Genomic DNA, 17,447 nt, shown 5'->3' on the forward strand with positions numbered 1-17,447 from the left:
CTAATACTTAAAAAATAACAAAATTAACCCTTAAATTTGTACCTATATTACCCACATATCCATTATTAAAAATAACATGAGGTAACCCTATATTTAAATCCAAATAATATTAATTAAAAATATACACCAATATAGGATTCTAAATCGTCTATTTCTTACACTATTGGTATATGATATAATAATTAAAGTATATACACATGATGTGTATAACCATTTATAAAGATATAGAGGAAGTAATGGAAATATAGAGTTCTATGTTAAAATTATAGCTCAAACTTAAGGTCCATTAAACAGATTTAAGCGCATACTTGCGATGCAAAGTGAAAAGTTCAATATTATAAATGTGGATGAAAACGTTATGTAGTAATTACTAATTAAAATCTATCACAACGGACGAAGATAATAAATATATAATTATATAAGTATTATCTTCAAATATTTAACAAATAAGAGGTAGCTTAAGGTAATAGTTCATAGCAATACGGCCTCATTTTTTTATTGAAGATTTCGTATTAGTTCTCACAAGATACGCTAGAAAAAAGAAAAATCCTCAAAATTCTCACAAAAATTAGAAACATCAAACATCAATCATGTAAACTCTAACAATTATAGTTATTGGTATATTATATTTTCTAAAATGTTACCCACCAGTATCATTATGAAAATATTTTAAAATAAACCCTAAACCTATATCTAAATTACTGAGCTCGGTTATTATAAAAATAATCTAAAATAGCTCCTATAATTTTCATCCAATTTACTCATGCATATTATTATAAAGTATAACTTAAAATAGTATTCTAAATTTGTATCTAAGTTACCCATGTATGTCGTTATTAAAGATAACCTAAAGTAAATATCTAAATCTTAATCTAATTATCTTCTTGTGCATAGTATAGAAATGTTCAAAATTTAACCTAAATTACCTATTTATGTCATTGTTAATATAGAAATACTAAGTTAAGGTATATATGCATGATGAGTGTCACCATGATCTAATTATCTTCTTGTGCATGGTATAGAAATGTTCAAAATTTAACCTAAATTACCTATTTATGTCATTGTTAATATAGAAATACTAAGTTAAGGTATATATGCATGATGAGTGTCACCATGCACATCATTTATACATGTATGCGAGGAAGTGATTAAAAATATTAATTTTTATGCTAAACAAAATGTATGGAGGTGCGATACAAAATGAAAGAAAATATGAATGTGGATCAAAAAGTCTACATAGTAATTACTAACTAAGCTGGATAAAGGTAACTACACATCTATATGAGTATTATAACTACACATCTATACAAGTATTATGTTGAAGTATCGAAAAAAGAGAGAGTAATAGGTAAATAATTTTAATTATTACTAAATAATTTTCTTGCTGTTGCTTCGTGCGTGCGTGGGGGAGCAGGAAAAAATCCCCGTCGCCTCTGTCTTCACGTCGCGAGTCCACGCCGCCACCGCCGGCGTCCCCGACTGGATCTCGCGCAGCTACTCCGACAGGGGCGCGGCCTCCACCACCAGTGAGGGCGGCACAGGCGGGGGGCCCTCGCGGCCAGGCGTCCCCCGCGGCCAGGCTCCTGCGGCGGCCGGGCTCCCTCACGCCCAGGTGCCCGCGGCTGCCGGGGCTTCCCGCGGCCAGGCGCCCGCGGAGGCCGGGTCCCCTCGCTGCCTGGTGCTGGCCGCAGCTGACTCCCCTCGCGGCTCGGTGAAGCTATGGGAGCAGAAGGTCTTCGTGCAGCTCGAAGCGGAGGAGAACCACGACGCCACGCGGTGGATCCTCGACACGGGGGCGACGAACCACATGACGGGTTCTCGCGCCGCGTTCGTCGAGCTGGACTCACAGGTCTGCGGCACAGTTCGATTCGGCGACGACTCCCTCGCGCGGATCGAAGGTTGCGGGGCCGTGTTGTTTGCCTGCAAGAATGGCGAGCATCGCTTGTTCGCCGGGGTTTTACTACATCCCCCAGCTCACGAGTAACATTGTGAGCGTGGGACAGCTCGACGAGGATGGTTACCAGGTGCTGATCGAGGATGGCTTGATGACGATCCGCGAGCCGGGGCGACGACTGCTAGCGAAGGTGAAGCGCTCGCTGAACCGCCTGTACGTGCTCAACATCACTTTGGCACGGCCGGTGTGTTTGGCGACGCGCGGCGACAATGAGGCATGGCGCTGGCATGCACGGCTGGGCCACCTCAACTTCCAGGCAATGAAGAAGATGGCGCGTGAAGGCCTGGTGAGAGGGCTCCCTGAGCTCTCGCAGGTGGAGCAGCTCTGCGACGCCTGCCTGGCCGGGAAGCAGAGAAGGACGTCGTTCCCAGACCAAGCTCAGTACCGCGCCGAGCAGGTGCTGGAGCTAGTGCACGGGGACATCTGCGGCAAGATTGCGCCGGCCACCCCGAGCGGGAACCAGTACTTCTTGCTCATGGTGGATGACAAGAGCAGGTTTATGTGGATTACTCTGTTGGGGTCAAAGGATTAGGCTCCCGAGGAGATCAGGCGGTTCCAGCTTGCTGCCGAGGCAGAGACAGGCCAGAAACTTGGTGGGCTGCGTACTGACCGTGGCGGGAAGTTCAACTCGACAGACTTCCATGAGTACTGCTTGGAACACGGTGTGCGGCGGCAATTGACGGCGCCTTACTCACCACAGCAAAATGGTGTGGTGGAGCGCCGCAATGCCACTGTGGTAGGCACTGCTCGGAGCATGTTGAAAGCAAAGGTGCTCCCCAACTGGTTTTGTGGGGAGGCTGTGCTCACTGCAGTGTACGTCCTCAACAGATCGCCGACGAAGAGCGTGGAAGGTATGACCCCGTTTGAGGCCTGGTATGGGAAGAAGCCAGGTGTCCACCATCTGCGCATGTTCGGCTGCATCGTCTACGTGAAGAACACGACGCCGCACTTGAAGAAGCTGGAGGACAGGGTCCGGCGCATGATCTTTGTCGGCTACGAGCGGGGCACCGGGCACTAAGGCATTCCGATCCCGTGACATGGCGCGTCCATATCACCAGGGACGTGGTGTTCGATGAAGGTGCCCAGTGGGACTGGAGCAGCGAAGAGGGAGGTGGAGCGGACGTCGATGGCTCCTTCACGGCGGAGTACATGGTCGTGCGTGGGCACGACGAGCTGGAACGGGAGTCTGCAGCAGCGCCAACATCTCCACCAGGCACGCCCGTGGGAACGGGCATCACGGCGTCGACTCCGACAGCTGCCACTACGACGCCGATGTCTCCACCAGCAACGCCCGTGGGAGCGGGCAGCACAACGCCCACTCCATCCACTGCATCAGCAATCCAGTTTGCCTCGCCACCTATGGAGTTAGGCGATGAGCTGGACGCCGACCATGATGATGACGTACCTCTACGATTCCGTACTGTGGACGACGTCGTCGGGCCTGCGTCGTGACCTGGGTACGCCATCCGTGATCTGGGTAATGAGCAGCTGTTTGCAGTAAGCGCAGAGGAGCCGGCGTCCCTAGCAGATGCTGAGAGGCAACCGTGCTGGCGCAAAGCAATGGAGGAGGAGCTGCAGTCCATTTAGGAGAACCGCACCTGAATACTTACTGAACTTCCACTAGGCCGGCGAGCAATTGGCCTCAAATGGGTGTTCAAGGTGAAGCGGGATGAGCATGGAGCAGTGGTGCGGCACAAGGCGCGGCTCGTCGTCAAGGGGTATGCGCAGCGCCACGGCATTGACTATGATGAGATCTTCGCTCCGGTGGCACGTATGGAAGCTATGCGCCTTCTTATCGCTCTAGCCGCACATGAGGGCTGGGAAGTCCATCACATGGACGTCAAGTCGGCGCTCTTGAATGGCGACCTCCAGGAGGAGGTGTTTGTGGAGCAGCCGCCAGGTTTTCTGATAACTGGCAAGGAACATCAGGTATACAAGCTCCACAAGGCTCTGTATGGCTTGCATCAGGCTCCAAGAGCATGTAATCTGAAGCTGGATGATAGCTTGGCCTCTCGGGGTTTCAAGAGGAGTCCATCAGATCATGCTATATATTGCAGAGGGGCTGGTAGTGAACGTCTGGTGCTGGGAGTGTATGTGGATGATCTGGTGATCACAGGTAGCAATAGCTCCGGCATTCAGAAGTTCAAGAAGGAGATGACTGAGTTGTTCAAGATGAGTGATCTGGGGCTGCTGCATTACTATCTTGGGATTGAGGTGAAGCAGCAGGTAGATGGCATCTCACTCAGTCAGAGCAACTATGCTGCAAAGATTTTAGAGAAGGCAGGAATGTCTGATTGCAATCCATGTAAGATACCCAAGGAACCAAGGCTGAAGCTCAGTATGGAGAGCACAAGTCCACCTGTAGATGCAACCATGTACAGAAGTTTAGTTGGCAGTCTCAGGTACTTGATCAATACTCGTCCTGATCTTGCATTTTCAGTCGGGTATGTGAGTAGGTTCATGGAAGAACCACATGAAGATCATCTGGCAGCAGTGAAGCATATTCTGAGGTACATTGCTAGGACATGTGGTTGGGGTCTGTTCTATGCCAGGAAGAGAAATGAGCAGTCATCATTGACGGGTTTCAGTGATAGTGATCTGGCTGGTGACTTTGATAGCCGGAAGAGTACTTCTGGAATAATTTTCTTCCTGGGTGACAGTCCAGTCAGCTGGCAGTCAGCTAAACAGAAGGCAGTAGCACTTCAAGTTGTGAAACTGAGTACATTGCTGCCGCTTCTGGTGCCTATCAGGCTGTGTGGTTGGTCCGGCTGCTTGCTGAAATCCTACAGTCAGAAGTGAGCAAGCCGGTGCTAAGGGTGGACAACAAGTCCGCGATCTCTCTTATTAAAAATCCAGTGCATCACGACCGGAGCAAATTACATGTTTCCATCTAATCCGGGAGTATGCAAACAATGGCCAACTTAAAGTGAAGTTCATCAGGACTGACGAGCAGCTGGGAGATATTCTCACCAAACCTCTCTGTCGAGTCAAGTTTCGGGAGCTTTGCAAGATGATTGGTCTTCAGGAAATAGAGCAAGTGCACAAGTCTTAGGAGCATTGTTGAATAATACCTGTGCATCTTTAGCGTGTCAGTTTGTTTACTTGGTCACGTTGCACTAGTTTGTTGGGTGCATTGCCGGAATTGCTGGCTGTGCGTGGTTGAGCTTTGACGTGTGCTTGGTCCACGCGGGAGCGCGTCTAGCGCATCACGTTCCTGATGCTTGGGATAGCAAGCGTCGTGGAGGGAGTGTGGTGCGTGCATCTCGGCCCGTCGAGGCCGGAGTTCAGTTTGTATTCTTGTTGCCTTATATTCAGTTAATAGAGTTCAGAAAACGCTGCTAGTGGCAGCACCAAAAAAAAACAAGACCGTGTCTCTGTGTTCCACAGGTGTTCGCGTGAGTTCTTGAGGTCGCCGGCGACGTGGACAACGTCGTTTCTCCGGCGAACTCCGACAGTATGCTGTACACATGGTGGAGGCCATGCGCTGTGTGCCTATGTATTCTTTTACCCTGATCGTGAACGGATCACTACTTGTGTTTGCAGTAAGGTTAGTTCTAGTCTCTGTACACATGGGTCACTTCCAAATGGTGAGTACGAAATAATCAGAAGATCTTTATTTTTCATAAACAAGCATAGGATTTTCTTTCAAAAAAGCAAAATGCAAATGCGGATAAAAACCGCTAGAAAAGAAAAGAAAAGGAACACCATTGCTGACAAAACAAGTGCCGAAGGAATTACTAACGTGCAAATGGTGGTCCGTGTATGGTCAATTCTAGTCGTTGTACCAAGGGGGTGAGGCCCGTGCATTGGGCTGCATTTGGAAACAATGGCCCAGAAGAAGGAGACAGTTAAATTAGAGTGTTAAGCTTGCTAAGCTGTAAACCGAGGTATTATGCTTCTTTTCGCGAGAAATTAAGCAGGAAAACCTCTTCTTAAAACAAAAAAGAAAAGGCTCGATAGGTCCAAGCATGTATCTCGCCTTATCCTCCGCTGTGAAGACATCGGCATCGGCATTACTGGCCCGGGGGGAAGCTAGGTTTCGACAAAGTTAGGCCTGGTCAACGCCACGGCGACCTATAAACTCTCGTAGCCCGTGTCCTCATCGGAAAGAAAAACGAGAGCCAGGTATAGTGACAGGATCCGAACATCACTGGCGAGTTCTGGACACTTGCCTCTCCATGTTCCATGCAGAACAATGTGAAAGCTGACCCATGTTTTCAGATTAGGTAAACCATGCGATCGGTGTTACAGTCACAGGATACTGTCAGTGTCACTGGCTCACTGCTCATCTTCTTGCCCTCTACAGCGCTGCTACAGAGCAAGCAGATAAGAGACTTGTCCTGTTTCCACTGCGATTATGGAAATGATGGCGTCATGGCACAACTTGAGCGAATTCTATTGGAGCCAGCAGTGAACGACTGCAATTTAATTTTCTGTACACAGGACGAACAGTTCGTCGGTATCTGTAAAGATCGAAATGGTCCTACAAATTTGACTTAAATTCAGCAAGGTAATCATCAGGCCCGCGATTTAAAATTAGCAGAAAGAAAATTTTGACCCAGGACGCATCCAAAAATTTGGTCTACTTGAGGCGTCGCTATGCGTGGGTATAAAAAAAGGTGCAAACCGTTCGCATCCTTGGCAAGAACTCGCTCAGTAGTTCCCAGGGAAAAAGCAGGCTCGAGTTCGGGTCGGCCATGGCGGCGCGATGGCAGCGCTGCGCGCAGTTGCTCTCGTCCCACCCTTACCACTCCGCGATATCGTCGGCGCCATCCTTTGCTCTCGACGCGGGCGGCGACGGTGGCGGCAGCGGTAGCGGTGATCGTGGCGTCGCGGGCACCGTCGCCGCCGGCAGCTTCGCGCCGCAGGACAGAGGCGTCGGCGCGCTGGCCTCGCCGCGGCCGGCGGCGCCCGAGCTTCCCCGGGGCGCGGTCTCCGCCTCCGACCGCTTCTTCGTCACGCCGGCGCGCACGGCCTCGCTCGTCGACGACGCCGGCGCCGGCGAGGCCCTGCGGGGAGCCGTGCTGGTGGAAGCGTACTCGAGCGACCCCAGGGGGCAATTCTTGGAGTCCATGGCGGAGATGGCGGCGGCGTACGGCGCGGAGGGGATGCCGGCGCCGGAGTACAGGGAGTTCATGGAGGAGCTTTTGTCCTGCTACCTGGAGCGCAACGACCGCGGCGTCCACCCTCATGTCCTCGCGGCCTTCGCAGACCTCACCGCGCGCCGGTGGCCGACGAAGAGGCGGCGGCCGCTCCGGGGACTGATGAGGATAAACCCCTGCGTTTCAGGCTCCTGATGGTTGCGATCAAAAACACAGTACATCAAGAAGAAGAAACCAGTAGTGGCAGACTGGCAGTAGAGATTCTTCAAGCTGTTGCTACTAGTTCTGTTACTAGCTCAGAACTAGACTTGTAGCAGCCTCAAATGAGCAAGCTAAAATGGCATGTGAAAGATAATAGTTTATGCCTGATGCATGTCAGTAACAATTTCTTACGGTGTCAGCCAGATGATGAGCAGATAATCACAGGCAGTATTTGGCGGACATAATTCATACATGAGAGATTTTAGAGTGATTGAAAAAAATAAGAGTCATCTGTCCCGAGAAATCGAACGGTTGAAACAAAGGAATTATCAATTTGGTGGGACCAAGTATAAAAATAGCGAGAAATTATTATGATACTCTTTTAATTATGTGTAAATCTATTTAATTTTTTTTAAGATGGATAAGAAAGGAAACTACCGCAAAAGTAAAATTATTATAACAAAGCTCTTCATATATAGGAAAGAAGAGAAAACACGCTAGCAGCCGGGCAGGGCAACGTATTGTACTCGGATGGCAAGAGCCGACAAGCCTTAACTGGTAAAGTCCAAGTTTTACTCTTAATATTTCTTAAAACAAATATATGCAGTTCTCTTGCATATTCTATTTTTTTCAAAGGTCAAATTTGAAAAGGAACTTTGGCAGGACTTGTACCATTGATAGGGGCACCCATCCGTCAAAGAACCTACATATGCTGACGTACTACTGTATGTACCACAGGCACATATAGATGACTTATGGTACAGTATAAAATCTTGCAGGTGCATGAGATAAACCAGCTTATTTGAAATTGCATGAACAAGCCATCTCTGACATAAAGACTAAACAGCAAGGATAAAAGCACCATTTCTGCTTCAGAATTCAGGATGCATGGATAACATATTTTACAGCAGGCTACAAGCGCAATAATAACAATAAACATTCATAAACTAGATTTTGGTTGGCGTCAGTGGTGATGCGTCGCAATCTAGACGCATATGTACAAATCACCACACAAGTGGGGCAGAGGTGCCCCCATGACTTTGCGAAGATTACTCATCAGCAATGGGGAAAATGCTAGTGCTGTCTGAGTCCGATTTCCCCCAGCCGGTGTACAAGTGGAAGCAGCTGGTGATGCTAAACCTCCTAAACCAACCGCTTCCACAAGGAAAAGAATACAAAATACCACATGAACCCTCAGCTAATATTACTCAGATTCATCCTCTGAGTCAGCAACAAACTGTGCAACATCATCTTCAGAGCCCGAGGAAGCAGCGCCTGGTTGCTTAGAGACCGGCGTGGGCCTTTGCCTCAGTGTTTTCTTTGTCATTGGTGGAGGAGTGAGCTGACCTGGATGCATAGCCTCTTCGTCATTCTTCATGTTTCTTTGACTCCGACGGAGCCCTTGTCTAGGCTTCTCCTTCAACAAACGGGCAGCAAGACGGGTTCTCTTGCGCGGTACAAACACATCCTCCTCTTCCAAGTCGCTCCTGTAGGGATCAGAAGCATTATTGTCTCCATCACTATCAGCAGAGCCACCATCCTGCTCAGTATAGTCTCTGTCTTCCTCATCACCAGAGCTCAGGTCACTTAGGTACTTGGCATCATCCAGTCCTCCATCTTTGTTGCGCTCAGAATTGATGTCAGGTCTTCCATTGGCTCCTTTGTTTCCCAGATGTGAAGCACACTTCTCTTTTGTTCCTGCCTCATGTGAATCGTGTTCTTTTGCTTTCCTGCATACAGGTACAATAAGTCTTTTAAAAAAGAATTATTTGTAGTTACTAGTTACCAAATAAAGAAAGGAACAATTCCTACGATTTTGAAGATGATTCAGACATTAACTTATTGAGATTGCAATCCATAGTTTATATGTGATGATATTTCTTTGAAAATTAAAAGGCAGACTCAATTCCCACTTCCAGGAGTTTACTAAACACACAATTTTCACAAACAAACATCCCAAGTATTGATCATGCTTGTTACCATAAGAAGATAACTGATGCTTCTATTCTGCAATGAGCTAATGCTATTGAAAAAACACTGGAGTGGTGGAATGGCCTGAACTTACGATGTAGCTTTTATTGCCTCCTCAATCGAGCGATCATAATCAGCTGCATACAAAAGAAATCAAAGATTAGTAAAAAGACATGGTCTTTCACACCATTTTTTAATCCAATCAGAGTAGACATAAGCAACATGTAGCAGATATCACGAATGTTATCATATTGTACTATTTTGTGTTCTAGTAGGAATTGCCCACATCACTGTTCAACTATCATTTGGTGTGTTTGCTTGTGATCCTGGGCCAGGCAGCATCGCCAGCCCCGGGTGTCGGAAATCTGACAGCCAGGAATGCTGCTTGCAAGCTGGCCAGGGTGGTGCAAAGCAAATATGTCCTCAATGGTTAAAGATAGTAAAAGCGTGTTAATGGATGTATCTATAGAAAATGTCAGAATGAGATTCTGACAGAAGAAAAGAGGGATGAAATTGTAATATGGCATTCAGCATGACCATCAAGCTGACAGTTGCACACCCCTTGCCAGATAAAAGTAACCATAATAAGATTTGATTTTTTATGGCCTTTTGTGTTGCTGAAATGATTAACAAAGAAGATCCTTACAGTAATTGTAGTTGACAGGCCTACGGTTACGCAGTGAACGGGTTTGGAAACTGTTAGCAAAAGCTAAAAGTTTGTCCTTCTTCTCCTGACGTTTTAAATCCCTCTCTTTTTTCTGCAGAGCATTAAAAAAATTCTTTATGCAAAGGATAATGAAGATATTTCAGATATAATATAAATAATATTATTTTTAACACATCTTGAAGTAATTACAAAAGTATAGGTGGAAATAGATGGGAACTTAGGAACCACAGCTGGTGTTTACCTTTTGTAACTTCTCCACAGCTGGAATAATTTCTGCCTTAAGATGCTCAGCAATAGCAGATTCAGTTCGACCCTTTCTAGATAGCTTCTCCTGTCAACATCTTATGTCAAATATAGTAGTAAAATATAAGTGTGCATGAAAAATATATCAGCAGAAGCCCTTACTGATATCTCAAGAAACTCATCCAGGTTAGTTGCAACTGTTTCCCAATGAATATTGATGTCTGGTTTTGTCAAATGGCCACTCTTTCCCTTCCAATTCTGCTTAAAATTAACCGTTACATCTTCTTTATATAATCTATGGCCAATAGTTGAGTCACCATCATACCTAATAAGCAAAAGGATTTCATTTGGCAAAGTCAGTAAAAGAAAAGTATGACAGGATAAGAACTTTAAAATGAAAAGTGTAAGAACTGTCAGATAAGACGAACTATCACATTAGAAGAGCATCTATCCACGAAATGGAAGAGTTCTTAGTGTACAAAACTCAAAACTCTGTAGGGAGCTATGATCTCACTACCAGCCTCAAAAAAGGGTCATTTAAATTATCTTTTCATTTACCAAAAAAAAAAACTTTCTTTACCATTGAGCATCTGAATCAGATCAACCACGTTAACTAAGCATATAAAACAGAAATACCAGGATAAGTATCAAGCACAAATTGGTAACCCTTTTGGCATAATCTAGTTATCAGAATGCAAATAACTCAACATAGTCCAATCATGATTGCATTTCAAATTCCACCCAGAACTTTCTGTTTAAAATTTCTCAAGTCATCATATCAATCTATTTCTCTTCCAGAAAGATACATCATCGCAACAAACTCATCAGTTTTTATTTCAAAACTTACTGATTCTAAAGAACCTTAAATTGTGAATAGCAGCACCTCATTGACCAGAGATGATACATCAAGGATTATAGGCAATGAAAATGAACAGAAAATGACTTATACCAGTATACAGTCCCATTACTTCCAATCCCTAGCTTATCTTTCCGAAAGTTGGAAATATTAGCTCCTTTCTTCATTTCATCATTAACATACCATACGGCATCATTTTGCTGTAATGATAGATAATTTTCAGTCAGCTTAAAGTGCAGTAAAATACTCACATGAAGTTGTAGATTTTTTATTTATTAAACTACGAAAGCTGACCAAAATGCCCAGCTTGCTGAAATTAAACCAATAGAAAGTATATTTCACAACTGGAGTACCTCAGATCGAACTTCACAAAGCGCTTTCAGTATTAACAAACGCTTGATTGGATCTTGCTGCTTATACGTCTCGACCTCCTTCCTGCATGCACAAATAAGTTGCAATGATAAAATCGTCAAAACATTAGACAAATGCATTGGTGCACGTACTCATACCCCGGATTACTTTTGAATGGGTTTGCTCCTTCAGCAACCTGAAACCAAAATAATATTGTAATCACATCACAGGAGAAGGTCAAGCCATGCGAATGCAACATACCCATGACCACCAATCTGTTAGCTTCTTGGAAGTTACTATAATCCATCCATCCTCATCCTTGAGATTTTTGTTAACTGGAGGAATTCCCTGGCATATTTGGTATTAAAGATGAGCAAACATCTCAAAGAAACATGACATGGTGCAAGATAAAAAAATGTAGATGGTAATTATGTCAGCAAAAAAGACAAATTGTGCTAAAAATGAAGTTAAGTGAAATTTGCCCCCTGCGTATGCAAAGCAACAATACATCATAAAGCAACTGATGCAAAAATTTGGTAACTAATATGCAAACAAGGCAAGATGGCCCGCATATACACTGTACAGAAATGCTTAAGAATGCATGCGGGTTTGGTTTACAAGACTCAGAAGGCCTTGGCAGAATTGATCAGTTTTGACAGACAGACAATATAGTTAGTGGACAACCATCACCATGCTATCATATATTACTCCCAGAATGATGCACAAGGAACTTGCAGTAACTAAAAAAACGATCGGGTTGAAAGGTGGCTTCAAGTACATAAACAGTTACTACTAAAGGCTTAGTTGAAATCAAATCTTTCGATACTATCCCTAGCTTGATACAGAAGAAAGCTCATAACTACAAGGAGTCATCGTGGTATAAAATAAATGAAGCCAACCGGGAATTTACGTTACCAAGTCAAAAAGGAAAAAGTTAGACAATCACATATCCTTCATTTTAAGGGGAAGGGGGACTTTTCTTGAAACCTATGTGAACAACCGCAACCATGTGCTCTAGCACTAGCCATAAGAGAAAACCAAAACATGATGCTTCTGTCTCTGTGAAGTTTATAGTGATTCATGATAGCACAAACACATCAAGTCATCAACACAGAACTTGTTCCTCTACGCAATCAGTCAGACCTCCCAGGCATTGTGCCGATATGCACCTGATTTGAAAAGCAAAATGCAAACACCAGATTTGAAAGCAAAATGCAAACCCGCACAGCCACACACACGCACCGGTGGATACAAAATTATGCGGAAACGCTCCACACGAATCTGAAAAGAATATATGAGAGCCCACGGCGCGCGGGGTAACAGATAAATAAAGTAATAAACCACCTTCAAAAGGGCAATATGGATGCGAGCGAGGTTCCGGTTGTTCGACACGAGCGCCGTCTCGATTTCCTCCGCCGAGAGCCCCAGGTCCGCCTTGATCACCGGCTCAAACACCTGAAACCCACGAACCAGAACCCGAATCACATGAATCGCGCACGGAAAAGCAGAATCGCCCCAAGCGATCCGCGGATCGCGAGAGCGGGAAGAAACCCTAGGCTCACCTTGAGGAAGTGGAGCACGGAGGCGAGCTGCCAGCGGCTGCGGAGGAGGACGACAGGGTCCTCGGAACCGGCGGAGGCCTCATCGGGAGCCGGTGCCCTCGGGGGCTTCGGCGGCGACGATGGCTTGCGCTTCGCCGGCGGCGAGGCCATCGGGGAGAGAGGGGCGGGCGGGAAGGGGAGAAATTTTTGTGGGTGGAGGCGGGAGGGGAGGCAGCACTGTGGGGTTCGGCGGTGGAAGCGGTTTTATCACTCGCTCGTGCGGAGCGAGGAGGTGTCGTGGGCTTTGGCTGGGCTGGATTTCCTCCTTTCTTCAGGCCCGACGTCGGAATCAAATTGATACTATAGACTGACAAGGAAGATGTCCTAAAAACGAAAACAAATAAAAAGGAAAGAACAAGGATCCATCACGGTTAGGATTCAGGTTACCTGTTGTGGTGCCGGACAAGAGGAAGCTCCAGAAGAGGATGCTGGCATACGGTGGTAGCGGACGGTGTGTGCGTGTGGCGCCACCAATCACAATGGTAGATGCATCAAGCTTGGTCGGATTAGCGAAGCAACAACAGGGGAAGAGGTGCGCCACCGGAGCTAGGAGAGCCCGCGGAGGAGGTGGGAATCAAGGTGTTGAAGTAGGGGAAGAAACTGGCGCCGGCAATATGAAGGTTGACGCCGAGGCGCCACCCACCGTAGTGGTGGAGGATAGTGGTTAGGCGGTGCAAGCGGAGGAGGCATCAAGCTTGGTCGGACTTGCAAGGGAGTAATCGGAAGACGATGGAGAGATCAGATCTAGGTGAAGGATATAGGGAAGGAACCGGCGTTGGCGAGACGAAGGTTGGCGACGGGACGGGGCGCGTGGAGGAAGAAAGAGCGAGTTTAGAAGGGAAGTGGGTGTGGTTTAATACCCTAGACGGGGAGGGCTTCTCCTAGGAGAGGTCTGTAAACCTAATTCGGCTAAATCTAGTTGGGCTGGGGAAAGCTTAAGAGAAAGAGGCAGGAGAGTGAGACATTAATCGGGCTCCGGTAGTAGAAGAGGTTTTATGAGGTGTCATAGGCTTTATCTGGGCTGAGTTATAGGCCTAATTAGTAGGAGACCAATTTGAATGAGTGGCTTGGTTAAATCAGCTCGAATTGGGCTGTATTTACTTATTTTAGGCCTGAATAACAAGTGGTATAATATCATCGGGGATTTTGCACCATTGCTTAAAGATTCAACGGCGTAAATCTGCGGCAGAACTAAAGGAATGAGTTCTCTCTCTAGCTCCAGACACGCCTCTCTGTTGTTCTTGCCTTCAACCCCGCGCCCATCATTGCCTTATTGCAACCTCATTGTGGCCTTTGCCACCCATTAGTTCTCTTTCTCGGCACCCTATCTTTGGTACCCCCCACCTCCATCACCACCACGCTCGCTCCAGTAGTGCTACCACCACCTCACAAGTACTCTCTCACTGACCCCTTGGGTGATGCTCGTCTCTGCCAACACCGTAGGCTAGCTAACCGGTTGTTCCCGCCACCAGTGGCGAGCGCACGGGGACACCATGTTCTCGGTGTCACCCTAGAGCTTCCTCTATAGTCAGGAACACAGAATCCAACTCTTGAACCCTCCAATCCGAAATCCTAACCCACCAAAAGTATCAGAGGTTGCCTAACATAGAGAAAATGGAATAAAGTACGACGAAGAAAAAGAGGGGCCGCTAGAGAAGAAGGTACAAAATTCGATAGATTTCAACCCGCGAGTCAGTGGACCATAAAGCGAAATATAGTATGGTAGTCGAGGCTTAACCGAAGGAAAAGAGTGTTCGTTGAGGGACCATGCTCCGATGCAGTAGTGCACGTGCTACCACCTACGTGTGGGCCTGCATGAGATCCTCGTCCGTGCGCTAAGCGCGTTTTAAACAGATCGACGCTGAGGGCATGTTCAACAGTTTAGACAACTGTCGTCTGCAAGTACCTTGAATATCGTACACAGACAGTAAAACAAACAATGTACACAATAGCTTATCTATTAAATTATCCATAAGTTATTTAATTTATGCATGAACACATAATACATGGTGATTAGGTATAGCTTGATCTTTGTATGCTATTCTGTTGTTTGTTTGAGATGATACATGATGCTTACCATCCGAGAGAATAAACTTACCTAGGAGTATCATTTTAGTTTTACTTCATGTCATTCTACCTGCCTAAAGGACTTTGCTGATATTACAGTCTTTCACAAGTGATGTAATATAAAAGTGCAAGGATCTAGATGTAAAAATGGCTGCCCAAATATCTCGCTGATTCTGTTTCTCTCGAATCGTCCTTTCTCTTAGTCTTTCTCGTCCATCTCCGCTGGTAGATCTTGGAGGGGACGTGTGCGTGGTGGCTGGCGGGCGGAGTAGCGGACGAACCGTGCCGCGGCGGACGTGCAGGCTAGCGGTGCAGCTGCCAGACGGCGTGGCGGAGGGTCAGTAGCGCAACTGCTGGATGGCATGGAGGAAGGCTAGCGGCACCGCCGGCAGATGGCACGACGGCCAGAAGGGATGCGCACGGCAACCGGGCAAGCGGAGTCAAGGAACACAGGTGCCCCTATTTTACACTCGATCCGAGGGTCCGTTGCCTCAAATCCATGGCTCGTACAACCGGCGACGACGCCGTCTGTACGCATGGGAGCACGAGCCACGGTCGTCGTCTCACGAGACAACGGCTCTCTCTCTCCTCTTTCTCTCTCGTCCGCCTTAGGGGGTGTTTGGGAGCACTCCACTCCAGAAAAAATTGCTTCACTCCACCAACTCCAAATATTTTGCAGCCAAACACGTCTAGCTCCAGCAACTCCGGCTTCAGGATAAAGGTGGAGCAGGGGGGTAGATCCACGTTTTTTATGGAGTACCTCAAGAGGTGCTCCAAAAACCTCCTTTTCAGATCTCCTCATGGAGTTGGGGTTATTTACCCACCATTGCCACTGGTTACACAAGTTACCGGTTCGATTTTTCTATCTCCTCCGTCATCTTCGTTTCTTCTCCCACGGGGCGCAGGCCGGCCGGGGCGAGCTCCCCGCGGCCGGGGTGCAGGCCGGCCGGGGGTGAGCTCCCTGCGGCGGCGCGGCCGGGTGGCGGGCCGGCCGGGGCGAGCTCCTCGGGCCAGGTGCCCACCGGAGAGCGCTGGCGCCAGCTCCTCGTCTGCATGTCCTACCTCCAAAAACTGAGAAGAGAAGAGGAGAGGAGGGAGAGGAAGAAGAGAGGAGAAAATAGAAGAGTGTGACATGTGGGTCCGTTCACAAAGGGTAAAATAGACCATTCACAACAAGTGCTCATGTTTTTGGAGCTGGAGCACTGCCATTAGCCAAACACGTGCAGCAGCTCCATGTTTTTTTGGAGTTGGTGGAGTGGAGCTGGTGAAGTGAAGCTGGTTTTTCTGAAGTGGAGTGCTCCCAAACAGTCCTTTAACAAAATTGATCTACATGATACCGTATAAACGACTCACACCGTATAGACGACTCATTAATTGGCGTTGTACATACCCTGACGGCCCGTCCATCGGTCCACGCGCCCGCGTGCAGTTCCTTTCCGCGCCAACGCGAGGGCGAAACGGCGGCGGGCGAAACGTATGGGCACTGGCCAAACGCGAGGCTCTCGGTGCAGTGTCCAGATCACCCCAACGAATAAACCCGAAGCACTACGATAACTTGGATGGAATCCAGAGAGAAATTTGGGAAAGAAGCAAGCACGTGAGGTAGGTTGAGAGAAGAACAGGGAGGGGAAAAGTCTCAGGGATGAATGCTTTCATTTCTTCGATAGCAGCCGACTCGGTTGTTCCCGTACAAATACGCCACGACTGGGCCGACGCATGCCAAAGTACAATAAACGGCCCAAGGCCCAACACGACACTTAACTCAGATAAGCACACATACTTCACCTACACTAGCATGTACTTCTCCTACGCTGTCACCATGGCATCAGTTGTGACAGGTCCGCCTCCTCGAGTACCAGCTGGTCCCTAGGCTGGTGCAGAAGGAAACCTCGTCTTCAAGGCATAGTAGTCTTCCCAAGTGGCCATTGCTTCACGAAGTCCAGTCCACTGCACTTGAACTTGAGTGATAGCAGAATTACCTTTCTTGACCAGTCTACGATTGAGGACCTTTTCAGGTACATCAGTAGCATCTAAGGAAGGCAAAGTAGGAATTGAAGAAAACACTGGTGTATGGTCAGGCACTGACTGTTTTAACTGGTTTGACATGAAACACTGGGTGAATCTGGGCCGATTTAGGAAGCTCCAGTTTATATGCAGCCTCTCCAATCCTGGCTAATACTTTGTAAGGCCCAAAAAAATTGAAGGCTGGAGTCTTAGAAACACTAAATCACCCACTCCGAACTTCCTTGGTGATCTGTGTTTATCAGCATAAGATTTCATCTTGGCCTGTGCTTTGTGGAGATTTTGCTTCAGCAATTCCAATAGTACTTGTCTGTCTTGCAGGAACTCAGTTGCATCTGAAGCACTGTCTTGAGGTAATGCAGGCACAGTACCAGAATTAGGATCCACACCATACAAAGCTTTAAATGGGGAG

At 47.0% G+C, this 17,447-nt stretch overlaps 1 protein-coding gene across 1 annotated transcript; it reads right to left on the reverse strand.

Moving 5' to 3' along the window:
- Window positions 1–8,261: 8,261 nt before the first annotated feature.
- LOC117858730 (DDT domain-containing protein DDR4) lies at window positions 8,262–13,102 on the reverse strand. The gene is made up of 11 exons (XM_034741857.2): window positions 12,908–13,102; window positions 12,690–12,800; window positions 11,607–11,693; window positions 11,504–11,541; window positions 11,348–11,429; window positions 11,088–11,194; window positions 10,301–10,463; window positions 10,137–10,226; window positions 9,875–9,986; window positions 9,323–9,365; window positions 8,262–8,987 (listed from the first exon to the last, which is right to left on the reverse strand). The coding sequence occupies exons 1-11, from the start codon at window positions 13,055–13,057 to the stop codon at window positions 8,462–8,464; spliced, it is 1,509 nt and encodes a 502-aa protein (XP_034597748.1). The 5' UTR covers window positions 13,058–13,102; the 3' UTR covers window positions 8,262–8,461.
- Window positions 13,103–17,447: the final 4,345 nt, after the last annotated feature.

The sequence above is a fragment of the Setaria viridis genome, chromosome 5, assembly GCF_005286985.2.
Source record: "Setaria viridis chromosome 5, Setaria_viridis_v4.0, whole genome shotgun sequence".
NCBI lineage: Eukaryota > Viridiplantae > Streptophyta > Magnoliopsida > Poales > Poaceae > Setaria > Setaria viridis.

Bases quoted from the DNA above. Each gene is read 5' to 3' on its own strand.
- LOC117858730 (XM_034741857.2), bottom strand. From the start codon at position 13,057: ATGGCCTCGCCGCCGGCGAAGCGCAAGCCATCGTCGCCGCCGAAGCCC. The intron at 12,801-12,907 runs GTGAGCCTAGGG...CGTGGGTTTCAG, and splicing joins CCGTGCTCCACTTCCTCAAG to GTGTTTGAGCCGGTGATCAA. The intron at 11,195-11,347 runs GTACTCCAGTTG...CTATCATTACAG, and splicing joins TTTGTGAAGTTCGATCTGAG to CAAAATGATGCCGTATGGTA.